General features: G+C 44.3%; 1 protein-coding gene across 1 annotated transcript in view; it reads left to right on the forward strand.

The window, feature by feature from the left end:
- The window catches only part of daw1 (dynein assembly factor with WDR repeat domains 1), a 79,677-nt gene extending 54,379 nt beyond the window's left edge, over positions 1 to 25,298 (forward strand). The window contains exons 9-13 of the mRNA XM_041180893.1: positions 4,491 to 4,593; positions 6,995 to 7,109; positions 8,095 to 8,171; positions 23,516 to 23,678; positions 25,230 to 25,298. Of these exons, the coding sequence (XP_041036827.1) occupies positions 4,491 to 4,593; positions 6,995 to 7,109; positions 8,095 to 8,171; positions 23,516 to 23,678; positions 25,230 to 25,264 (493 nt within the window). The 3' untranslated portion in view covers positions 25,265 to 25,298. The remainder of the gene's footprint in view (positions 1 to 4,490; positions 4,594 to 6,994; positions 7,110 to 8,094; positions 8,172 to 23,515; positions 23,679 to 25,229) is intronic.
- Positions 25,299 to 27,529: the final 2,231 nt, after the last annotated feature.

Below are 27,529 nucleotides of genomic sequence, written 5' to 3' on the forward strand. Positions count from 1 at the left end.
GGGTGCTAATAAAGAGGACCATAGGTCCTCTGAAGACTCGCTTCCAATGCCTGGACCATTCAGGGGGAGCATTACAATACCCCCAAAACTCGATGTCACTGATAGTGGTTGCATGCTGCGCTCTCCACAATTTGGCACTGGCAAGGGGGGACCCACTGGAGAAAAAGGATGTTGACGCAGCTGCACAGGCCACAAATGATGAATCCAGTAGTGAGTCAGTGAAGGAGCACGGTGACAAGAATGCTGAGGGTGTGGTGGCAGACCTCTGCAACCTCCAGAGAGGCAGGGATGCTTTGATCCAAAGTTCCTTCAGCTAGGCTGCCAAATAAGCTCTACCACCTCATGCCAGGGCTGCCGCCTTCATCCGGGATGTCTGAAATGGCCCTTTCCTTTGATCCCAAGTCCACTCAGTTCCTGTGCAATAAAGTTTTGAGCAATCCATGTCCAGCATTATATTCTGCGTACCCTGCACCACATTAAATAAAAAAAGGCGAAGCATATTCAGACGTTAGGACAAAAGAAAATTTATCTCATGTTGACAGTCAAAACAAATTAACAGAATCTTTTCTGGTCTTCATTCCCAGGCCAGTTAAAATAGACAAAACATTGCAGAACAGAAGATCACCCGTGACAGTCCCTCTTGTGCTTATCTTGCCTTAAACTTACGTTTGCGAGTGCTACAACCTGGTGCTCCCTCCTTGCTGGCACCGGCATTGGAGTCATCCTGCTGACTCTGCTATCCTGTTGGCCTTGATGACCTTGGTGGTCATCCTCTGCCCATTGGAGCCTGTGCTGGCCCCACCTGGGAAGGAGTGGCCAGTTCCACGGCTGGCATCTCCCTAGTCGGCACCGCCTCATCAGATGCAACGTTCACTGGTAGAGGGGTGGAAGAACTGCTGTCATCACCCAGAGTGCCCTGAGAGGAGCCTGCAGGGATGACAGGCAGCTCGTGCGCCAACTTGAGGTCGCTTTGGACCTCCCTGCTCACCATTGATGGACGGGCACCTAACTGGGATACTGGGTACCTCATGCATCTCCTGCATGGACACTGACCACCTGAGGTCAGTGCCTGTGTGAGGGCTTGCAGGTCCGAGCGCAACCCCAGGAACCCCTGACTCTTTTCCTGGAGCTGCCCCGCCATGAGGGTCACTCTATCAATGGAGGAGGCAGTGAGCTTGACCATGAGGGTTAACGCAATACTGGTGCTCCGCATGGACTCCTCCATAAGGAGACCATGGCACGCATACCCTCATGGATCCTCCCGCACATCTCACTGGACATCTCACTAGACAGCACTGGACATCTGGCTGGACATCTAGCATCTGCCACCTAACGGACGACTCCAGAGGCTCATCATCTGTCTTCGATTGAGTAGTCATCCGACTGCCGGCGCCCTGGGCATTCTCTGACTCCACCTGCACCTCAAGCAATTGCTGAGGCTGTTCAGTGCTCCAGCCTGATTGAATGGATGGCTGCTGGGTGACAAGAGCAATCCCTTGAAAAGGTGGCTTATGACGCCTTTCCGCCACCCACGAACAGAGGCAGAGCAGCAGTATAACAAGAGCCATGCCTCCACTAGGGAGGTGATAGAGAGGACCACAGGCTTTCTGAAGACTAGCTTCCAATGCCTGGACCGTTCAGGGGGAGCATTACAATACCCCCCAGAGCAGGTGTCACTGATAGTGGTTGCATGCTGCGCTCTCCACAATCTGGCACTGGCAAGGGGACACCCACTCGAGGAAGAGGATGTTGACACAGCTGCACAGGCCACAGATGATGAATCCAGTAGTGAGTCAGTGAAGGAACACGGTGAGGAGAACGCTGAGGGTGTGGAGACAGACCCCTGTAACCTCCAGAGAGGCATGAACGCCTTGATCCAAAGTTCCTTCAGCTAGGCTGCCAAATAAGCACTACCTCCTCATGCCAGGTCTCCTCCACCCCAGATGTCTGAAATGGCCCTTTCCTTTGACCCCAAGTCCACTCAATGCCTGTGCAATAAAGTTTCAAGCTACCCACGTCCTCACCGCTGCGCACCAACAGTCTAGCTGAAGATCTAACACCCACCGAGTTGCTGGTATCTTCGCTGGTGCCTGGTTCAGAGAGTGGATGTGACGCAGGTGCATCTGGAGCCTGGCATCAGGGTTGGGTCTTCAGGGTCATGTGATTGGGTCCGTGGTGGCAAACCTAAGGGAGAACAATGACATGTCATTAGTTTAAGTCATCACACTGTCACTGTGCATGCCAGGCACCCTGGTGAGACCATGGAGATCTGCATCATGGTGCCATCTTTCAATGATCAATGGGGAATCCAGTTCTGAGGCTCCCATCAATGATGAGACTACACAAGAAGTTTTCACCATCCGAAACTCTCACCTCTGCTTACTGCATTCTTACCTTTGTCTGACACCCCATCCTCTCTGCGGCCAAGTTGACCGAGGTAAGTGGCACCTCTCCAGCTCCAAGGCGACCTGCTCGTATCTGGTTAGGATTAGGTTAGCGGGGCCTCTGCTGGTCCGCGACCTTTCAATGTTGTTAAGAGCTGTCTTCTCCTGAAAGGGTGGAGGAGCATTGATTAGTTCACTCTTTACCCGCAGCGCCATTGCAACCTGGCCAACCCCACCTGAGGAGCACCTTGGAAGGCACATCCGAGTCGTGGCCCTCGAGCCGCAAGACACTCAGACCAAGCAGCCAGGGCTCACCCCCTTGGCCAGGTCTGGCATCATTAACAATTGACACTCAGACTCTAACACCCCTGAGCTCCACGGGCGGGCGGGCGGTGGGGGGGTGAGTGGTGACGGTCAGGCCTTAACACTTCAACAGACTGATCACTGATCTATACCAACACGGTACTCACCATTCCTGAGCACAGCAGGTTGTTAAACCTCTTGTGACACTGGACCTGGTACACCACACAGCATCACGGCTGCTGACCAGCATTGCTGCTTCCTCCCAAGCTCTTTGTGTAGAGTGCAGTGGCCTCCTCTTTCCATCTCTGGGGACAAGGGTGTCCCTCCTGGCAGCCACCTCCTCCAAGAGGACCACTAGGCACTCATCAGAAAAACGGGGGGCAGAGTGACCTCCCAGCTTGCCCTCCCGCCTGGTGTCTACAGCTGCATTGGAATCTGTAATTTTTAATCTCCTGCTGACAACACTGAAGATGTCTTCCTCGCCGGCAGCCTTCCAGGGCCTGACTATGCCAGTTTTAAACCAGCCACTGGGTTACCATTGGCCCCTGCGGCCGACAGGTCCCCGCCCCCTGCCCGCCCCTTCCCACCATTGGGGAGCTGCCATTCACGCTCGGGCCTTAATTGGACCGTCAGTGTGAAATTGCAGCCAGGGGCCGATTGCAGGCAGCAGGCTGTTTCCCACCCGCTCCCAGCCCTGCCGACTGTGCCTGCCCAAACTCAAAATTCTGTCCTGGGTATCAGAAATAAGGAGAGTTAGAGTCCTCTAAAGAAAAGGTAAACGAATATATAGTTAATGTCCTTTTATTGTCCTTGAGGTGTAGATTTTAAATGCTGCAGCCAATTTAGCTTGTTTGTTGGATGTGGTCAGATGTAGAAGATGTTGCAATTATTATGAGATCTTTGTTCGCTGGTAGGTTTCTGGTAGAGTTGGCTTCTTGAACTGGGTGACACTTTTATTCTAAAAGAGAGAGGGGGAGATTGGGAGCAGCCCACAGCTGGTTTCCTCTGATGAAAACTTTCTTGAGCCATCTGTGTCACTGGCAATCTCTCATCTTGAATTTCCAAGAGGTTTTGGGTGTGTCTGTCTGTAGCAGTCATTGTTTCGATATCCAGTACTTTGTACTTTTAATGTCTCTTCCTTAGACAGGGGTTTCAATGGGTGTCTGGATTATAGGAAATGTCTCTCTTCGCACTCCCTTGAGGGTGATTTGTTTGTTTCTCACCTTCACCTTGGAATGTGGCCTTGATTTTTAAACAGTTTGCTTTGTCTCAGTTCATACTGCAAAATTTCCAGCCAGGAGAAAGTTGGAAAATCTATCTTCAAAAAAGAGACATTGCCTTGTGACAATGCCCCAATCTGCTTACTCTGCATACTTCTGCTACTTGCTCTTGATACCCAAGCTACTGACCTTCTTGAAATGGTCTTTGGTGAGGGTTGCACCAGCAGTTTTTGCACAGAGTGCATGCCATTTTGAAAACATATAATGGACATTATGGAGACAAATTTTGTGGTTGTGATCTTTACAAATATTTGAATTACCTATACTGAAGACTGAAACCTTGGGAAACAAGCATGCAATAGTTACCAGTTGATTTTGAATAAATACCAATTGTAAAATTCTATACTGATGTTGCATTTGTATACACCTGGGTTTTAAACTAGGGGTGTGTGACTCGTACATCAGTCTGCTTTTCTGGTACTTTATTCTTGTATCCAAACATGGGTAAGTTTGAACAGAAAGCTTTGTAATCTGAATAGTTAGAGAATATTAACTGGCTGTTGTTAATTCTGCGATCTGTTAGGAGAATGCACACCCTGATTGGGCACCGAGGAGAGATCAGCAGTGCACAGTTTAATTGGGACTGTTCACTTATTGCTACTGGATCAATGGATAAAACTTGCACGGTAAGATTCTCACAAAATGGTGTCACCATGCTGTAAAAATTCTCTCAGCTTTATTGGGAAATGGCACTGCTGTTTTCAATCAGGCTGCAGGTCTGGAATTTAATTTTTAGTTATATTCCTTGCTTAAAAATTGTTTGCTATTATTACTTTTCCTCCTGCCTCAATTTTAAAATTAAACTAATGAAATGGAAGAGGAACCTATAAATATTAGTGATTTTGCAAGCTGTGAATAGGTTGGTGCTACTAACATTCAAGTTCCTGGCACTACCTATGCTTCTGAAATATTGAAGGAAAAGTGATGAACGGTGAATAGTGCTGGTTGTTTAAGGGGGACATGATTTGTTTTGAGCCTGTACTCTACAGGAAAATTTACAAAATAAATTGTTTACTGAGGCATTGGGAGGGGTTTTCATGCTGTTCCTATTTTAATACTTAAAATTGCATTTCAATCAGGCCATAAACTGACAATTACATCTGAAAACACAATGTCAGATTCCACATGTACACTGATGACAGCCAGCTCTAATTCACCACTGCCTCTCTTGCCCCTGCCATTGTGTCTGATTTGTCATGCTGCTTGTCCTACGTCCATTACTGAATGAGCAGAAATTTCTTCCCATTAAATATTGGAAAGACTGAAGCCATTATCTTCAGTCCTCAACACCAGCTCCATTGTTTAGCCATTGACTCCATCCCTATCCCTCACCACTTTCTGAGGCTGAACCAGACTGTTTGCAATTTCGACATCTTATTTGATCCTGAGCTGAACTGTACCTCATTCCCTCTCCATAACCAAACCTGGATCCACAATATTGCCCTTCCCTCAGCTCATCTGCTGCCAAAACCCACATCCATGTTTTGTTTAATACCAGACCCGACTATTCCAATACTCTCCTGGCTAGCCTTCCACCTCTGTATTCTTGAGCTCATCCAAAACTCTGCTGCCCATACCAAGGACTTGTGCCAAATCCCATTCACCTATCACTCATTATCCCTGTACTTGCTGATATACAGAGACTCCCAACCCAGCAATGCCTCAAGTTTAAAATTCTCATTGGTGTTTTCAAATCTTTCCATGGCGTAGCCCTTCCCTAGCTCTGTAAGCTCTTTCAGCCCAAAAATCTTCTGACTGTCCTCCTGCAAATCTGGCCTCTTGTAAATCTTCGATTTCATCTTTCCACCAATGGTCACCGTGCCTTCAGATGCCTGGGCCCTAGGCTCTGGAATTCCCTCCCTAAATCTCTTCACTTCTCTATCTCTTTCTCTTCCTTTTAAGTCATTCCATAATGCCTACCTCTTTGACCAAGCTTTTGGTCACCTGTCTGCAAATCTCTTTATGTGGACCTTTGTCAAATTTAGTCTGATAACAATCCTGTGATGGGCTTTGAGATGTTTTTACTACATTAAAGTTGCTATATAAATGCAAATGTTGTGAAGTATTCTTACTAACATTTTTTTTGTCCTTTTATTTGCCTCATGACTTCTCACAAACTATAAATGTTAGAAACAACTCCATTACACAATTTAAGCTCTGGCAGTTTATTGGTAGAACATAACCCTGTCAATTTGCTGTGTCATCTGGTGACCAGTAGTGGGCGCATACTTGTAGGTCCCCTTATGGTGAGGTCCTGATGTTGATCAGGGTATTGGACATGAGAATGGCAAGTATAGGTTATGTGTTTTCATGAAGAAGGGGCACAGGGTAGTCATCCCGCAGTACTCTTATGTATTACCTAGCAGCATTGGTAGAACCCTGACAGCACTTTGCTATTATTCTGATAGAATGATGTGTATCAAACGGAGACCAGAAAGGAAGACAAGAAAATTTAAAGTTCTGACTCTGCCACGCAATGTTTCTGTGGTCCTATGTCTTCCACAGTTTCATTAAAGCTGACTTTGGTGCTAGTTAGGGAAAGGAGTATGTACATTATAATCTAGAACAGTAGAGGTAGAAATTGGATCCTGTTGCACCAATTTTCCGGATGTAAAGTGATCATCATGAATTCTAATTTTGGGGTCCAATTGCCTGCTCACCTGAGAAACGGCTGACCAGAATTTGGTTAGGCCATTCAGTTAGAGTGGCCACAAAACAGGTGTTAGGCCCCTTGAATATGCTAATGAAGGGTCTACCACCTGTTGTAGGACTCCTGCCCTGAACAGAACAGGTGACAGTCCTGTTCCACTCTGGTTTTCTGGGCATGGATACAGTTTAGCCAATGATTTCCCCACTGCCACCACTCCAGGCCTCCTTATGCATCTCCAGGTGTGTTGGCAAAATAATTGGGCAAGTTGCCTGCCTACCCCGTACGTTGAAGTGCAAGGTAAGATTAGTTACATTTCTTTCATTAAAGAGTCTTCAACAATGAATTATTTTGATTTATGAATACTGACTATTTTCTAGCTTTGGGATGCAGTCAGTGGAAAATGTGTGGCAACATTGTCTGGACATGAAGATGAAGTACTGGATGTTTGCTTTGATTACACAGGGCAGCTTATAGCAACTGCATCAGCTGATGGTAGGTATACTAACAAGTGGGTCTATAGAAAGGAATAGTGTGTTCATTATGCCTCTTTTATGTTCTGGTGCTTGCATGCCCCACTTTCAATTAAATATACTTAGTTACACTGCATTATGAATTTTATAAAATAAAGTACAGAAGATGATGGCATAAATTCAATATAAGACCATGATTGTGATGGCCTTTCTTATATCCCTGGGGGCATGCTGCGCTGTAGGTTGTTGACTGCAAAGTCCATGATATAGGCACACTGGGTTGCATCCCATGTGTTTTCCTGAACAAAATGAATTGGCACTACCCTAATGCTACAGACTAACCAGCTGGTGTGATGCTAGGATTCCAAGCTTGGGCAAAATATGTCCTGGAAATGCCTGCACTGTCCAGTTCTAAAAAAGGAAGCATGAAACAGCAAGCTAGGCTCTGCAATAGAGCTATTTAAAGGGTCAGGCACCCTGATTGTAGGTAAGTTAAAATGTTTGAAACCTTTTCTATTGAAAAATGCCAGAAAGTATTCTGCAGTGTTTTTGGAGGTATTTGGATGCATTTACCAGAGAGTATTGCCGCATCCTCACGGTGATGGAAGAGAATCAGGTGATCTGTCCATATAAATGCTACAACAGGTATGTGGACAATAGTGTCAGGGGCACACCAGGGAGTGGATGGAACAGAGACTAAGGAGAGGGCAAACTCCATGCCACACATTCTGCCAAATTGGAGTCCACTGAACTTTGGGAGTGATTACAAGTTGGTAATTAGTTTCTGATAACATCTCTGTCTGGTTTCCAAAGGTCAACTGAAGCCGGGGAATAGGTAATACTTTGAATTATTCTCTGGTAGATAGAGGACTGTTTAATTTTTATCATTATCTAATTTGGAGTTAATCATGAGAAAATTTCATGCCTTCATTGCAGTTGTTTTTATATATTTATGTCATTTGTGCAGAAAAACCACAATGCTGAATATATTCACTCTTTGCTTAAAGGTACTGCAAGAGTTTACAGTGCAGCCAGTCGCAAATGTATGGTGAAGCTAGAAGGTCATGAAGGAGAAATCTCCAAGGTAGGTTTAAAAAAAACTGGGTGAAAAATGGTTGCATAAAAGATAAGGTTTAGGGGGCGTAATTTTTCTTGCGCTCAAAACAAATTCAGGAGAACAGCCTTCACATTGAGGATACCTTCCATCATGTTGTGTGGCACTATCACCATGCTAAAGGGATATATTTTGAACAGATCTAGCAACTAAAGACTGGGCAACCATGAGGCGCTGGGGGCCATCAGCAGCAGCAGAAACATACTCAACCACAATCTGTAACCTCATGGCCCGGCATATCTCCCACTCTACCATTACCACCAAGCTAGGGCATCAACCCTAATTCAATGAAGAGTGCAGGAGAACATGCCAGGAGCAGCACCAGTCTTCTTTAAAAATAAGGTGTCAATCTGGTTGTCAACCTGGTGAAGCTACAACACAGGACTACTTGCATGCTAAACAGCATAAACTGCAAGTGATAGACAGAGCTAAGCGATTCCACAACCAACGGATCAGATCTAAGCTCTGCAGTCCTGCCACATCCAGTCATGAATGATGGTGGACAATTAAACAACTCACTGGAGGAGAAGGCTCCACAAATATCCCCATCCTCAATTATAGGGAAGCCAAGCACATCAGTGCAAAAGATAAGGCTGAAGCCTTTATAAGAACCTTCAGCCAGAAGTGCTGAGTAGGTGATCCATCTTGGCTTCCTCCGAAGGTCCGCACCATCACAGATGCCAGTCTTCAGCCAATTCGATCCACTCTGTGATATCAAGAAATAGCTGAAGGCACTGGATACTGAAAAGGCTACGCTCACGGCAATATTCCGGCAATACTGAAGACCTGTGCTCCAGAACTTGCCGCACCCCTAGCCAAGCTGTTCCAACACTGGCATCTACCCGGCAATGTGGAAAACTGCCTAGGTATGTCCTGTACACAAAAAAGCAGGACAAATCCAACCCTGTCAAAGTTACCGTCCCATCGGTCTACTCTAGATCATCAGTAAAGTGATGAAAGGGGTCATCAACAGTGCTATCAAGCTGCACTTGATTAGCATCTGCCAGGGCCACTCAGCTCCTGACCTTGGTTCAAACATGGACAAAAGAGCTGAATTCCAGAGGTGAGGTGAGAGTGACTGCCCTTGACATCAATGCAGCATTTGACTGAGTGTGGCATCAAGGAGCCCTGGCAAAACTGGTGTCAATGGGAATCAGGGGAAAAACCCTCCACTGGTTGGAGTCACACCTAGCACAAATGAAGATGGTTGTGGTTGTTGGAGGTCAATTATCTCAGTTCCAAGACATCACTGCTGGAGTTCCTCAGGATTGTGTTCTTGGCTTAAACATCTTCAGCAATGACCATCTCCAACAAGAGAGAATCTAACCATCTCCCCTTGGCAGTCAATAGCATTATCATCACTGAAACCTCCATTATCAGCATCCTAGGAGTTACCATTGACCAGAAACTGAACTGGACTAGCCATATAAATACTGTGGCTACAAGAGTAGGTCAGAGGCTTAGAACCCTGCAACGAGTAACTTACCTCCTGACTCCCCAAATTCTGTTCACTATCTTCAAGGCACAATTCAGGAATGTGATAGAATACGCCATCTGGAAATTCCCCTCCAAGCCACTCACCATCCTGACTTGGAAATATAGCGTCGTTCTTTCACTGTTGTTGGGTCAAAATCCAGGAACACTCCGCCTATCAGCACTGCGGGTGTACTTACACCACATGGATTACAGCAGTTCAAGAAGGCAGCTCACCACCATCTTCTCAAGACCAATTAGGGATGGATAATAAATGCTGGCCCAGCCAGCGATGCCCACATCCCATGAACGAATAAAAAATGACATTGCTCTGAATATTGGTTTGTGCTGTGTCAATGTTGCTTTCAGACCTCATATAAATGTTGTGAGTGCAAACGGGGCCCCACTTCAACTTGTTGATTGGAAAGAGCTGGTTCTTATGCAGAGCTGGTTTTAAGATCTTGTCTTGGGGAAGACTGAAATGCACCAACAACAGACCAGAGCATTTTTGTGGGCTGCAGAGGAGCACTCTTGTTTCTTCTGAACATGCAAACAAATTTTCTTTGCCTATTTTTGAGTGACCTTCAGAGTTTCTCTTTAAGGATGGCAGGTTAAGCCACTCAACCTGGCACAACTAGGCCCAAGTTCCACCCATTTGTATCTGAATTTCATTTTGAGGCCTTGCAACTGTTGTGAAACAAATCTAACACCCATTTCAGATGGGCACCTTGAATGACTACAAGATGCCCAAGCCGATATGACACCTGACATACTTCTGGCACAATTCGGGAATGACAGATCATGACACAGTTCAGAGATCAAATACCAATTTCTTGCAAGAGAAACAGGCCACTGTGAGTTGGGTTTCTGCCACTGGCAGGAGGGGAGCCCAGAAGCATGTGGGAGCCTGGAAAATTCAGAAGCATTTTGGAAGTAGCTTTTTAATGTAACCACTGCGTTTGCACCTGATTTCTGGATTCGGAACCAATTAGCGTGAGCAGGCATGATAACAAACTGCATCAGTCTATTCAACTCAGCTATTTAAAAGGCATTGCTAGGATGAGAATTGAAGCGTTTTGCAGGCATTTAATAGAGCCGAAACCTGAAGCAATGAACTCAGAATTTTGCAAGGCAGCACCACACCTCACAGATGCCTCTCTAGAGATGAAACCATAAGATGTAGGAGCAGAAGTAGGCCATTTGGCCCATCGCGTCTGCTCCACCATTCAATGAGATCATAGCTGATCTGATAATCCTCAACTCCACTTTCCTGCCTTTTCCCCATAACCCTCGATTCCCTTACTGGTTAACAATCTGCCTATTTCACTCTTGAATATACTTAATGACCCAGCCTCTACAGCCCTCTGCGGTAAAGATTTCCACAGATTGACTACCCTCTGAGAGGAGAAATTCCTCATCTCTCTGTCTTAAATGGGTGACCCCTTACACTGAGATTATGCCTTCTGGGCCTAGACTCTCCCACAAGGGGAAACAACCTCTCAGCATCTACCCTGTCAAGCCCCCTAAGAATCTTATATGTTTCAATAAGGTCACCTCTCATTCTTCTAAACTCCAATGAGTACAGGCCGAACCTACTCAACCCCTCCTCATAAGAAAATCCATTCATACCTGGGATCAACCTAGTGAACCTTCTCTGGACTGCCTCCAATGCCAGTATATCTTTCCTTAGATAAGGGGACCAAAACTGTTCACAGTATTGTAGGTGTGGTCTAACTAATGCCTTGTACAGTTTTAGGAAGACTTCCCTATTTTAAATAAAGGCCAACATTCCATTTGCCTTCCCTGTTACCTGCTGAACTTGTACGTTAGCTTTTTTGATTCATGCATGAGGACCCCCAAATCCCTCGGTGTTGCAGCTTTCTGCTGTCTTTCTCCATTTAAATAATATTCAGCTCCTTTATTTCCCCCTGCCAAAGTAATAACCTCACATTTTCCCACATTATATTTTATCTGCCAAGTTTCTGCACACTCACTTAACCTGTCTCTATCCCTCTGTAGACTCTTGGTGTCATCCTCAACACTTGCCCTCCCACCTATGTTTGTGTCATCTGCAAACTTGGCAATAGTACATTCACTTCCCTCATCCAAGTCTTTAATATATATTGTAAATAATTGTGGCCCTAGCACTGATCCCTGTGGCATTCGACTAGTTACAGATTGCCATCCTGAAAATGCCCCCCTTATCCCAGCTCTCTGTTTTCTATTAGCCTTCTCTCCATGCTAATATACTACCCCCAACACCATGGGCTCTAGCTCGTTAAGCAGCCTTATGTAGCCTTATCATACTGTGAGCTGTAAGAGCCCACAGGGAGATTCTATTCTCTGTTGACGGGAGGAAGAAACCTGGTGCAGAGAACAAGAAGGCCTGGTTGGAAGTCACTGTGAAAGTCAGCAGGAGGAGGGAGGTGCAATGTCCTGGAAGAGTTTTAATGAACTAATCAAAGCAGGAAAGGTGAGTGACAACATTCAAGTATTTCCGGATGTGGATCTTCTCACAACCCCTCTCACTCTGACTTGCCAAGTCTACTCCTGCACATCACACCTGATCTTGCATATGAACCCTTCCCTCTGTCAAGACACCTCCTCACATCCCCATCTAACCATGCACCATTGCTACTCATTCTCACAGTAACTGTCCACAAATATCCATCCTCTCAAAACTTTCTCATGCTCATAGATCCCTTCTTTTCCTCCTTGCAGGAGAAGAGAGCACAGAACACCAGGGAGAGACAGAGAAGTGGATATGGCCCTCCATGCTGACAGCTGTGGAGGAAGAGGTTTTTTTTTAAATCAGAGTTTGTTGGTCATAGCAGACATTGTGATGTATCAGGGCGGGGGAAAATTATCTGGACATTTTGAGAAAGGAGGCAGTCATGCATCTTCATGGCTGAAGATAAGCCAAGACTCAGGATGCCTGGTGATTGGAGATGGGGCTCTCCCAGGTACCTAGGTAATGGAATTAAATAATAACCATGTGGCATACAACACTCACTCATACTGACTTGATATAAGAAGCCACTGAAGTATGAATGTGCACAATGATAAATTATCACCCTCTTACCTTGACTGTTCTAATTCATGACTTTTATTTCCCATAGGCCCTTCAGTGTCCCACAGGACACTGGTACCAGAGGAGGAGGTACCAGAGGAGGTTGAAGACTCCTTAAAGGAAGTCACTCATGCTGAGGATGGACAATCACAAGACTGACGCACACCCACCAACTCAGATACACACACTTCAGTAGAACCGCAAGACAGGAGTTGGCAATATTTCCTCTAAGCTGTGTAACCAACCCAGATGTTCCTGCGCAGGATAAGCTCAAATCAGCCCTTTCAAGTCACTGTACGTATGCGGCTGGGCAAACAAATTTAAAGGCCCCTTGCCCTTAAATGAATGGACCGTGCACTGTTAATCAAGGATGGCATTGGTGCAATAGTTAGAGATGACCTTGGTTCAGGAAATCAGGCTGTAGAATCAGTTTGGGTGGAGATGAGGAATAGCAGGGGAAAGAAGTCACTAGTGGGAGTGGTCGCCAGGCTCCCTAACAGTAGCCACAGTGCAGGACAAAGTATACAATAAGAAATATTGGGTGGTTATGATAAAGGGACAGCAATAATCCTGGGTGATTTTAATTCACATATAAACTGGAAAAATCAGATTGGCAGTAGTAGCCTGGGTGAGGAGTTCATAGAATGCTTTCCAGATACTTTCTTAGAGCAGCACATTCTGGAACCAACCAGGGAACAAGTTATATTAGACTTGGTATTGTGTAACACGACAGGATTAATTAATGACCTCAGAGTAAAGGCATATCTAGGTACCAGCGACCACAAGATGATTGAATTTTACATCCAGTTTGAAAGAGTCTAAGACTAGTAATTTAAACTTAAATAAGGGCAACGATGTGGGCATGAAAGCTGAGCTAACTGTAGTGAACTGGGATACGAGGCTTGAGAATAGATCAATCAAGAGGCAGTGGCAGATATTTAAGGGGATGTTTCAAAATACTGAGGGTGGAATTGTCCCAGACTTGCACAAGGTATGGTAGTGGGCGGGATGAAAGTTGTTTTACCCTCCGTGAGTTTTTGTGCCATATTATCCCATTTCCATCTCATTAATTATGCAGCCATCTCGCTGGAGGGCGGCCTTCGATTTGCCCGCCACATTGTTAGCTCATTGCTTCCTCGTGCAGGGCGCCATATTTAAAATGCAGCCGCATGCATGCAGTCCAGGACTGGCCCAGTGAAGACATGGTCCCAAAAGCCAAGAAGAGTGCAGCCGCCTGATTCAGTGACACATCTTTGGGACACCTTCTGGGTGCTGTGGAGGTCCGCCATGATGTCCTCTACCCCCACTCTGGCTGCAGGAGGCCCATCAGTTTCACCACTCCATCTTGGGAGACAGTGGCAGAGGTGGTCAATGCCAATGCTGCACACAAAAAGTCAGCCATCCAGTGCAGAAAACAGATGAATGATCTCACCTGTGCCGTCAGATTAAGGCAACCATCTTATCACTGTAAGCTCACACACTCACAAGCCCATCACGCATTCACTGACTGCCAGCTCAAGGGACATCACCACGCACTCTTTCATACACACTCTCACAACTCTATCTGGCTTCATCTCCTCTGGAGACTATCTCCTTAGCCTTCACCATCTTGAGGCCACTTGTACAGATCAACATGTGCCCCCATACATAGACTGGGGTACCCACTTCCCCTGTACAGCCCTCGACCAGCAGCCTCTTCCCTTGCCTGAGGCCACTTCTCCCCCTTCCCCAAGTAAGCCCTAGCCCTGCAGCTGTTGAAAAGCCACCCCCACCTTACAGCTGGTCTGGTAGGTAGGGAACTGCACATGAGCCCCCCGAAAGTGATGTGGTGTTGCCGGTGAAGCCTGGTGCTGATGACCGCAAGTGCTGCCCGAAGCAAGGTAGGCAAACAAACCTCAAAATCCTGAGCAAAGCGCAGCTCGCGCATTGCTTATATACAGTTGTGAAACACACCCACGTACCCGGATGATCCAGCATGGGGGGATGATTCCGGCAAGCAGGGCTTATAATGAGATGGTAAAGTTTTGAAATTAGGCTCCCGACATGCGGCATCTGGAAGTGGGCCTGCCATTGATCAGCAGAGCGGATGATCGCAAACTGGTTTCACGACGGCCTGAAACCGATTTTTGGCCATCTTGCCATACTGTGCACTGCCCTCCATTTACCATTACACCCGATGTCAGAGGGGCCAGAAAATTCCAGCATCAGAATAAGTATATTCCTACTATAAAGAAAAATTCTAAGGGGAGGACCCACCATCTGTTAACTAAAGAAGTTAAGGAACGCATCACATTTAAGGAAAAAACATATAACTGCGCAAAGATAAATGGCAGGTCAGATGATTGTTCTGAATATAAAGAATGGCAGAGAATGACTAAAAGGTTAATTGGTAGAAAGAAATTAGATTATGAATGGTTGTTAGCTAGAAATGTAAAAATGGATAGCAAGAGTCTCTACAGGTATTTAAAAAGGATAAGTGTAAGTGCAGTGCATCAGTCCCCTAGAGATTGAGAACGGGGAGTTAATTGTAGATAATAAGGAAATGGCCGATGAAATGAACAAATATTTTGTTTTTTGGGCGGAATCATCCCAGATTTTCACTAAGTGCGGTAGTGGGCGGGTAAAACATGCAATGGTGGCTTTTCATGCCGTATCATCTCAAACCCACCGCATTAATTACGCATCCCCAGGAAACATACCGTTTCCATTGCGGGCGGGCTGTCATTCGTCCACCACGCCATCATCTAGCCGTACCATCGCACACCAGCTGCACATTCAGCAAATTGAAGCCCTTGTGGTTGACATAGTTGACTGCATGTTGTGACAGAGCTCTGAGTGCCATTTGAGTGCAGTTGATGTCACCCTGCACCTGTGAGAAACCCGAGATCCAGTTGCTCTTGTATCCTGGCTGTCCTGGTCCTGGGTGAAATACACAAAGTTGTGTGTCCCTGTGAACAACATAAGAACTAGGAGCAGGAGTAGGCAATTCAGCCCCTCAAGCCTTTCCCGTCATTCAATACAATCATGGCTGATCTAATTTCAGCCTCAACTCCAATTTCCCGCCCTCTCCCCATAACCTTTCGACCCGTTACTAATTAAAAATCTGTCTATCTCCTCCTTAAATTTATTCAGCGTCCTGACATCTACTGCACTCTGAGGTAGTGAATTCCACAGATTCACGACCCTTTGAGAAAAGTAATTCCTCCTCATCTCCAATTTAAATCTACCATCCCTTAGCCTAAAACTATGGCGCCTCATTCTAGAATGCCCCATAAGGGGAAACATCTGCTTCACGTCTACTTTGTCTATCCCCTTTAGCATCTTATATACCTCAATTAGATCTCCTCTCATCCTTCTAAACTCTAGCTCGTATAGGCCTAAACTCTCCTCAATCTCTCCTCATAAGACGAGCCCCATATTTCTGGAATCAATCCAGTGAACCTCTTCTGAACCGCCTTGAATGCAACTACTTCCTTCCTCAAGTAAGGGGACCAAAACTGTGCACAGCACTCCAGGAGCGGTCCCGCCAATGCCTTGTATAGTTGCAACAACACTTCCCTATTTTTATACTCTATTCCTTTAGCATCCATGACAACATTTATGTATTTGTAGGTGGAGGCTTGTGAGACCCCACAGAGGTCAGCTGTAGAGCCCTGAAAGGAGCCACTGGCGTATAAATTGAGTGCCATTGTCAGTTTCATGGCCACTGGCAGCGGATGTCCTCCATGTCCATGTGGCACCAAATCCTGCAGTAGTAGATGTGACTGACCAGTTCCCTAGACATGTGCAGTCTTCGACGACACTAGTTCTCGGTCACCTGCAGAAATGAAAGGCGGTATCTATAGCCCCAGCCGCCGCTTCTTCCAGAGGGAGCTGGTCCCCCCTCTGCTCAACCAGTCGCCTCAGTTGTCTCTTCTCTGTCGTCTTCGCTATCTGTACGCCACGAAGCATACAGCTAATTCACCATGCTCCATGATCCTGATGTACTCCTCCTGCAGGAGGAAAGAGAGAGACACGTGAGTTAGCATGGATGTACTAAGAAACTGCATTGCTTAAGCTGGAAGACCCCTTAATGCTTCCCGGAGAATGCTGGCCACCACTTGGATGGTCAGAGATTAGTGCGCTGCATGGCTGCCCAAATCCCCACCTTCCTTCGCCCCACTCCACCTGACCGATTGGCAGCAGCCTTCCCCTTTGGGCTGCATGCTGTGCTCTCGGCTCAGGCGCAGGCATTCTCCTCACCTAAGCTGCAAAGTTGCATTGTTGGCTTGAACCATGAGGGAAAATGGTCCAAACCAGGATGATGACATTGCAAGGGACTGTGAGCTCTTCTACCTGTGACTGCTCCACGGCCAGCTTTCGCAAAGAGATTGTACAACATGCTCAGTTGCCCAACTGTTCTGCAATCTACTAAAATGCTCAGTTTGCAGTCTGTGCCCGAGGGATGAAAAGCTCTGGAGCACTTGGTGATACTTTCGTGCCTTTGCGTTGCTTGAGTGGACAGATAAGCGAGAGGTCCAACTCCAATTATATCAATGTGGCTGTGCCTGAACTGTCTCAGCTGCAGAGGAATGGTCATTTTATACAAAGTGTCCCTAATGTGTAACCACCTCCCTCGCCCACCACCCCTCATCCCTCACGTGCTTGTGTACTACCTTCAATTGCAGGGCAGCCTTTGTCACCCCCGCCCCCCCCCAACGTGCCTCAACCTTGAAGTCCAACAGGTGTCCCTCGCGAGCGCTCCGCAGAATTACTGTGCACTCACTTCCGAGTTCTCCTTAAAATGCAGCCTGCCAAGTGCATGCCTTTTATATGCTGTTGTGAAACACGTCAGGTGGGTGGATGATCCAGCGGGGAGGAATAAGTCTAGCTTGCTCGGCTTATAATTATGTGTTGATGTATTACATTGAGGTTCCCGATATCATTGGCAGAAAACATTGACGGGTGAGCGGACATTCGCAATCTGGTTTCACGATGTCATGAAACCAATTTTTGGCCTTCTCACCATGTTGTTCACTCACACCACCGATCGCCCGACGCCAGGGGGATGGAAAATTCCACCATCTGCCTTCACTTTAGAGGATACAAAAAACATTCCAGTAATAGTTGTAAGTCAGGAAGTAGAAGGGAGAGAGATACTAGTTGAAATTACAATCACGAGTGAAGTGGTACTGAGCAATCTGGAGCTGCAGGCTGACAAGTCTCTTCATCCTAGGTCTTAAAGGAGGTGCCTAATGAGGTAGTAGATGCATTGGTATTACTTTTCCAAAATTCACTAAATTCTGGAAAGGTTCCATCAGACTGGCAAGTATAAACCCTCTATTGAAGAAGGGAGAGAACCAGAAAACAGGAACTATAGGTCAGTTAGCTTGACGCCTGTCATGGGGAAGGTGTTACAATCAATCATTAAAGAGTTTATAGCTGGGCACTAATTGGGAAGAGTCAACAGGTTTTATGAAAGGGAAATCACATTTAACCAATTTATCAGAGTTCTTTGAAGAAGTAACATGCGTTGTGGATGAAAGAGAGCTTGTAGATGTGCTGTAATTGGATTTCCAGAAGGCTTTTGATAAGGTGCCACATCAAAGGTTATTGCAGAAAATAAAAGCTCATGGGGTGGGGGGTAATATATTAGCGTGGATAGAAGATTGGTGGGCTGGCAGAAAATAGGAAGTATGCATAAATAGGCTTTTTTCTGATTGGCAGGATGTGATGAGTGGAATTTCGCAGAGGTCTGTGCTGGGGCCTCAACTTTTTACAATTTATAGCAATGATATAGATGAGGGGAGCGAAGGCATAGTAGCTAAATTTGCAGATGACAGAAAGATAGGTAGGAAAGTATGTTGTGAAGAGGACATGAGGTTGGATATAGATAGGTTGAGTGAATGGGCAAAGATCTGGCAAATGGAGTTTAATGTGGGAAAATGTGAAGTTGTTCACTTAGGCAGGAAGAACAAAAAAAGCAGAGTATTACTTAAATGAAGAACGTCTGCAGAATTCTGAGGTGCAGAGGTAATAAGGTATTCTAGTGCATGAATCACAAAAAGTTGGTATGCAGGCAGAGCAAGTAATTAAGAAGGCTAATGGAATGCTATCCTTTATTATGAGACGAATTGAACATAAAAGTAAGGATGTTATGCTTCAGTTTTACAGGGCTTTGGTGGTACCATATCTTGAATACTGTGTGCAGTTTTGGCCTCCTTATTAAGGAAGGATGTAAATGTGCTGGAGACAGTTCAGAGGAAGTCCACTAGATTGATACCTGGAATGAGCGGGTTGTCTTACGAAGATAGGTTGGACAGACTTGGCTTATTCCCAATGGAGCTTAGAAGAGTGAGGGGTGACTTGATTGAAGTATATAGGATCCAGAAGGGCCTTGACAAGGTGGACGTGGAAATAATGTTTTCTGTTGTGGGTGAGTCCAGAACTAGGGGGCATTGTTTTAAAATTAGGGTTTGGCCTTTTATGACAGAGATGTGGATAATTTTTTTCTCTGAGGGTCGTGCGACTTTGGAACCCTCTGCCTCAGAAGGCAGTGAAGATGGGGTCATTGAATATCTTTAAGCTGGAGGTAGATAGATTCTTCTTAGGCAACAGTATCAGAGGTTATCGAGGTAGATGGTAATGTGGAATTCAAGATACAAGTATATCAGCCATAATCTTATTGAATGGTGGAGCAGGCTTGAGAGGCCAAATGGCCTATTTCTGCTGCTATTTCACATGTTTGTATGTTCGTATATAAAATAGAAATAGAGGGAATGTTAGTCGGTGGGTTCTCACAGCGTGTCTCACAAGTGGGCAGGAGCAGATGGTAGAAACAAGGTTAGTGGAGAGTTCCTTTTGGAAGCTGCAGGACCCTCCAAGTTCTGTTCAGCTGGAAGCAGATACTGGGCCTTGGGGGCCGTTGATGAAGAGGAAAATTCTGGAGCAGAAATGGGTGAGGTTCTGTCAGTCTTTCTAGCTGCACTGTGCAAGTTTGGAGAGAGATTGGAGGACATACGAGCATACAAATTAGGAGCAGGAGTATGCCACTTGGCCCCTGCCATTCAATAATATGATGGCTGATTTGTTTGTAACCTCAACTCCACGTTCCCACCTACCCTTGATAACCTTTCACTCCCTTGCTTATCAATAATCTATCTAGCTTTGCCTTAAAACTATTCAAAGACTGGTGGAAGCAAAGAGTTCCAAAGACTCACCACCCTGAGAGAAAAAAAATTCTCCTCACCTCTGTCTCAAATGGGTGACCTTTTATTTTTAAACAATGACCCCCCTACTTCTAGATTGTTCCACAAGAGGAAACTTCCTTTCCACATCCATCCTGTCAAGATTCCTCAGGATCTTACTTTTTGCAATCAAGTCGCCTCTTATTCTTCTAAACTCCAGAGGATATAATTTTGGCCTGTCCAACCTTTCCACATAAGAAAAACATCCCATTCCAGGTATTAGTCTAGTCAATCTTCTCTGAACTGCTTCCAATGCATTTACATCCTACCTTAAATAAGGAGACCAATACTTTACATAGTACTGCAGATGTGGTCTCACCAGTGTATTGTCTAACTGAATTATAACCTCTCTACTTTTGTACTCAATTCCCCTTGCAATAAACGACAAAATTCTATTAGCTTTCCTAATTACTTGCTGTACCTGCATACTACCTTTTCACGATTCATGCACTGGGCTACCCACATCCCTCTGCACCTCAGAGCTCTGCAAATGCTCACCATTTAGATAATATCCTTTTTTATTCTTCCTGCCACCCTGTATTTAGCATGAGTGCCATGATGTTTTAGGCCTTTGTGCTGATGTCTATATCCATGGAAAGATTGGCTGTCTCATTGAGCATCAGACCTGGCAGTTGGCCAAGTGCATCGCCATGGCTTGCACACTCAAATTACCAACTTAAACGGGTTTGATGAAAACCTAACCTTGGCCATTCAGCACATCACTGAGAAGCAGCAAAGTGCTCTCCAGCTCATTGCTAGAAATGTAGGTGGACAATGAAAGGAAAGATGGAGGAAGTGGGGACTCTGCTCCATTTCTGATCCCTTGGTCCCCTCCTCATTCAGATCCGTACATGCTGTCTCCTACCCTGATGGCCAGGTTTTCAAGTCTTGCCTTGCACAGGGGGTGGATGGGGGTGGGGGGGTGGGGGTAAGGGTTGGCAGTCACTGGCTTATGGGCAAAAAACTGAGAGGATGTTGACTATGAGCAGCCTTGCTCTACATCAGAAACCACAGGGATAACACCATGTAGGAATAGTTGAAGAAGGAAAAGTAGAGATTGTAGTTGCACAAGAATATATACATGGATTTTTAACACAGAGTTAGATTGTTAATTTTACAATCAGTTTTTCTGTACGATAAAGTTCATTAGTTTGCTCCAATTTCCTACATTGCCATTTTTTTCTATTGATTGGAGCAAGGCCTTCTACTTATGAAGGGTGGTAAGAAAAGAGTTAAAGACAAGCAATGGGTGATTGTAAATAGAATGAATTATTGATTGTGGGACAGCTTTGTACTGAAGATTGGGGGAGGCTAAATGGGTTCAGAATTTGGCTGCCTGGTGGCTGCACTGCCTTGATCCAAGTGAACTGTGTCTGAATCAGGCCTTCCTGGGCATCTCAGGCAGCTATATGTGCAGCTGCTGGTGCCCATGCCAATTCACCCTCCTCCTTCCTCTGGTTCTCATGTTGCTTCTCCTCTTCCTCTGAAGAGGCATTGCACTCAGGACCTTCCTCCTTCCAGAGCTCCAGTCTTTGCTGCTGTGCTATGTTATGCATGCTGCAGCAGACCGCTATCATTATTGATATCCAGGCTGGTGCATATTGAAGGGCACTGCCAGATACATTGGGGCACCTAAAACACATCTTCAACATACCGATTGCTTGATCTATCACAGCTCTGGTGGTCAGGTGGCTTCTCTTTTATCTCTCCTGGACATAATTGCCTGGGTTCCTCAGGGGTAGCATCAACCAGATCATCAGAGGGTAACTCTTGTCTCCAAGGAATCATCTGTAAACTCCACTTTGAGTTGTGAAGATCTCAGGGCACCTTGACTGGTGCAGGACCAAAGCTTTGTGACAGCTGTTTGAATATCTTACACACACAGGTATCATGACCTTTTTGTGTTTACAGACTAGTTGAATATTGATGGAGTGGAACCCCTCAGTTGATGAGGACTCCAGGGTAATGTGGTGTGCCTTGATTGTCATATGTGCAGTCAGTGACACCCTGGAGCTGTGGAAATCAGGCAGAGCAACAAAGTCAAGTGCCCACTTATTCTGGCTGGCCTGATCTGTTGAGAAGTGCTTATAGATCCTGGCCCTGGTAAACATGGCATTGGTCACATGTGAGATGCGTTATTGGCAGCAGATTGTGAGATTCTGAAAATATCACCTGCAGAGCCCTGGAAGGAGCCAGAAGCAAAACAATTAAGGCCAGTGGTGACTTTGCTAGCTCCTGATAATGCATGCCCATCTGGTCCACTTAGCAGGAGGCCTTCTTCCAGGAAGCTGCAAATGCCTATGGTCACCTTATACAAAACCATGAGCCTCCTGAGGTTACTATACCAACAATGGTTTTAGTGCTGTGTTTTATGTGATATTGAAGACTATGTTTGTACAGTAAACCTCTTTCCACTCCATTCAGATTCAGTTGCAGTGATAACCTTAACAAGCAACATAGCAAGAATAAGACAAGCATCATTTTATTGGCAAAAATCTCGTACCAGATTTCATGGAAAATGAATGCGATTCCAAACAAAATAATATAAAAAGATTTTTAGCAATCACTTTGCCCGAATCCAGTAGGAATGATATCAGGGCCATTGGGCAGGAGTGAAAATTAAGTGGGAAGCCAGAGGACACTGGAAACCTAAGGGAATAGTCCCTGACATAATGTTAGTGCTGAAGGGGTTAGTTTGACATCAGCTGAGAAATGAGCAACTAACAGTTAAAAATCTGTAGGGGTGTATCTCCACTGTTAAATTGATGCCCAGGACAATTTTCAAGCAGGTTTGTAAATTGGCAAGTAAACAGCCAAGTTTGCTTAAGTATGCAAACCGGGGCCCCATTGGTTGTATGACTCCAACTGCAATTTGCAGATATACAAGGACAGAAACCACTGGAGGCTGCTCTGAAAACAACCCAGGAGTTTTTTTTTGATGAATTCTGGAAGAACAGGAATGCAGGACCATTCAATGACCCCCACCAAGATTATTTCCCTCTACTAGTTAGCTCAGAATAGAAGTCCACTGTTTTCCCATCCTCTTACAATTGCAGGTGAGGCGCACATTTTCTACCTGTGGCTCGCCAGCAGCAGCTGAATGAAGCTGGATCAGAAAATGCATGTTTTCCTGATGCCAGCTTTTGGCATGCAATGCTGTCGCACCGCTGACATCACAGCAGGTGCAGGTGCAAATGAAACATTGGCCTCATTATGTTTAGTCAACTTGATTTCTGCAAACAAGGAATGTACAGGTGCTTGACAAGAAATTATCAGCAGGATTGGGTGGTCTTCCCACATGAATATATGCTGAGATGAAGAGAAATCAGATTTTACTTTAAATATGTGTATATACAGCAACACCTGTAAGGAACAATGGCAGCTCCATCATTGACTGTGCTAAGCAATCATGCTTTTAAAAATCATATTTAGAGCTAAGATTGCATTTTAACTATAAAAGTAATGTTACTACAGCCTCTTTCAGGCAATATTAACAGTTCTAGTGACGACTGCACAATGTCCTAATGTTACAATGCTTTTGTCAGATTTGTTTCAATCCTCAGGGCAGTCGCATTCTTACAGGCAGTTCTGATAAGACATCCAGGCTTTGGGATCCTCGCACAGGCCAATGCCTTCAGGTGCTAGAAGGGCACACTGATGAAATTTTCTCATGTGCTTTTAACTATGAAGGAAATGCCATCATCACAGGTACTATATGAAATGATACTTGGATAATATTAATGTAACTATTTTCTGGCTTGACATGGTGGTGAAAGCAGATTCAATAAAATTCAAAAGTGATGTGGATATATACTTGAAGAGAAAATCCTGCAGGGCTTTAGGAAAAGAAAAGCAATGGGATTAATTTGATAGATCTTTCAAAGAGCTGGTCCAGGCACAATGGGCAAAATTTTTACCTCAGCAGGTGGTCGCGTGCCTGACCTGCTCAAGCTTAAAATGACACGTGTTGACGTCGGGCGAGCGTCCCGACGTCAATGGACATGCGCGCGATATTTTGGTCAGCGGGCGTGCGCTGGACTTAGCAGCGCATCCGCTGACAATTAAAAGGCGTATTATAGCCATTAAAGGATCGATGAAATAGAATTTTTTGCTGCCCGTCCAACTTGTAGTTGGCGGGCAGGTGAAAAGGCCAAGCGCTTTTTTAGAAACTTCATCCACGGACGGGATGAGGTTTCCAACATCAAATAAAAATGAAATAAAATTTTTCAGACTTCACTTACATGTCCCTACTCATGTGACAGAGTCATATGAGAGGACATGTTTTGTAACATTTTTCTAATTTTCAGACTGTGTCTGGAATTCGCTGCCAGAGGAGGTGGTGGAAGCAGGTACGATTGTGGTGTTTAAGAGGCAGCTTGACAAATACATGAATAGGATGGGAATAGAGGGATACGGACTCTGGAAGTGCAAAATGTTTTAGTTGATGGGCAATATGATCGGCGCAGGCTTGGAGGGCCAAAGGGCCTGTTCCTGTGCTGTACTTTTCTTTGTTCTTTATTATCTTTTAAAACTCTTCATCTCCCTGAGACAGCTCTGTGCCAGCATGAAATTGCCTTCCAGCCTCAATCACGCCGACCACCCGACAAGGGCTAAATTCTGCCCTATGGGTCGAGTGGCCTTTTTCAATATGATTCTATGGTTTTTCTTTTTCTTTTCTCCCCTCTCTATGCCCCTAGAAAGCACAACAAAATTCTTTCTTAATTGGAAGTACAAGAACGTTCGATCTACATGTCTTTATTGACCCACTATCTTTTCCTACATTTCAATAGTGACTACACTTCAATAGTACTTCATTAGCTATAAAACATCTGGTGGTCACGAAAGGTGGTATATAAACACGGGTCTTTTCATTTGACCTTGAACTTGATCAATGTTGGAAAGGTTGGTTATGACAGGTGGACCAGTTGTGACAAGCAAATAATTATATATTGTATTAGATTACATTCTTGAAATCACCCCCTACAATGTTTATATATTTTAAATATTGTACATTGTTTGGTGTAACTTTAATTCTTAATGTTCTTGATTCAGGGGTCAGTAGCCTACCCCTAGTTTGTGAGGTGGATAGATCAGTCTTCTCTTAGTGTTCACTGAAGGGTATTCAACTTGTATTTGAAGTCAAGTGCTGCAGGTTTTACTTGCAAAAGATTTGATGTCCAGTATTAATTCTTAAACATTGAAAATTGTCGGCTTATTAGGTGTAAGAATATTAAATTTACTTTTTTCATTATAATACAGGAAGCAAGGATAACACTTGCAGGATTTGGCGATGAATGAAGACGGAATTACTAAAACTAACTTAGTAAATTCATAAATATCTAGGATAAGAATACTGTAATTTTGCTCTATAAGTGAGAGTATATATTATTTCAGATATTCATTGTCTCAAAAAAGGACTTGTGAAGAAATCTAAGCCACATGTTCAGTTTCTTCATTGCATGCAGACAAATGTTATTGCAAACTAGTGGCAAATAAGATACTTCAGCTTGTCAGAGAATCATCATTAAACACAGACTGAGCTATACTTCTGGCTGCAATAAAGCTTATGTAAGACCATAGCATGATTTTTGTTTGTTTCTAACAAGGTTTGTTATAAGTTTAAGCTTTAATGTGGTTAATAATAAGTGTTAACTGTTCTGAATTTTGAAAATATTTAAAAAACTATCTTTGACTGTGTTTAATCATCATGAGTTGTTGCACCTAAATTGAATGCTTTTGTAAAGTATACAATTACACTGAAGTATTCTGCCATAGCAGCTAACCATCTAAACCTTCTTACATTTGTTTACAAAATAAAAGTGTGTCTAGGAGTTCTTCACTTGTGTCTTGTTGTCTTCATTATTCAGGCACAATGGTATCCAAAGCTAATTAGAATGTGGTTACCACTGAGATTCAATTTTTATGAGTATGTAACTCTTTCAAGTACAAACACTTTCCATCTGTTCCTATTCAGATGAAGTTACATTGTTTCATAGTTTGCCACTGTGAGATTTGAACTCTTGATCTTGGGGTTACAAACCCAGCACCATAACCACTTGGCTATTTAGAGTATGTACTCCAGCAGGAGATCTTGCAGTTCAAATTAAGAAATCGCAGGTTTTTCTTCATGATTTTTCATGCTTTAAAATTAAAGAGTGAAAAGTGATAAGGAACTCAATTGTGATTTCGCTTTATGCATAATCACCAATCGAGAACCTCTGCTGGGAGTGTGCATTTGTAACAGCAGCCCTCTGATGTTCTACATGTAAAGGTGATCAGGTAATGTGCTCAGGTTGAAGATGCATTTTATTGGTATCTCCCACATGCGTGAAGCATCTCGTAGTCAACAACAAAACTGACTTTTTGCTGTTGGGCATTAAATTTTCAGCAATAGAAATGCATATAGCTTATTTTCTTGTGTGATTTTTATGATGAGAAGTCACTTGTGCAGGGAAGGAACTTTGGAAGGAGGTACACTAACTTTGTCAGTTGTAAGTATACTTTACTCTTTGTAATGCTTTTTTACTTCACAACTGGAGTCATTACTGCTACAGTGTTTTCCTTTACTGAAGTACAGCTGACCTGGGTCAGTAAGCAAAAGACTGATTTGAGCCTCTTCCTTAACATCAGTGTCCTTTTTTTTCAAGCTAGGCTCCACCAAAAAAAATATTGTCCACTTACACTTGCTAAGAGCGGTATCTATTGTATTATTATCTGCAATATTTATTTTAGTACTCTAAACTTTCTTCTCTATCATACAGTCGAAGAATGGAACAAGGAGGCCAGTAAAGGGTAAAGAATCTAGTGCTAACCCTGCCTGAGTTAACAGTGTCAACTAATGGACACCACCTTGGTGCAATTTACCTGTGGTTATTGTGGAATTGGACTAGGATTGCTTATCACTGGTCCCACCTCAGCCATTGACTTACCTTGTGACAGATGGATTGAAATTCTGCTTCATGTCTGTTGCTCTTGAAAATGGCCACAAACCAGGTGGAAGTGCCATGGAATTTCATCCCAGAGACTTAAATGTCCAAGCAGCTGATTGATTGACAGCTTGATGGTCATGGTGTTCATGCTAAATTCAATGCACATGACAGATACCAGAATTTTAATATAAAGGGTAAGTTAGTAAAAGTCTGCCTTACCATAAAAGTTAACAGTAAGTTGCATTTTCAACACAAAGACAAAAGGAGGAAGGAGAGAGGAAAGGGTTCTAGAATTCAGAGAAACAAAATCAGTCTTGACATTTTCAATCAATATTTATTGTAAGTTACATCCATGATGAGTCCAGTTTCATGGAATAATATGAAGAAGATGAAAATGTGTGATGCAAAGTTCTTACAATAATCAAGAAACTATTGTCACACTACTGTACATGGTAAAGCACTAAATCCTAAGCAAGACTTCAGTGAGTGTTTGAGGAACACACATACTGTTCTATTCCACTGTTTTGATATGGTACTGTAAATAAATTGTAATAAAGAAAAATATTTTGACTAAATTTAACAAAATAACTGTAGTATTACAAATTAACCCATATTTCTCATACAGAACCC

The sequence above is a fragment of the Carcharodon carcharias genome, chromosome 2, assembly GCF_017639515.1.
Source record: "Carcharodon carcharias isolate sCarCar2 chromosome 2, sCarCar2.pri, whole genome shotgun sequence".
Taxonomy (NCBI): Eukaryota; Metazoa; Chordata; class Chondrichthyes; order Lamniformes; family Lamnidae; genus Carcharodon; species Carcharodon carcharias.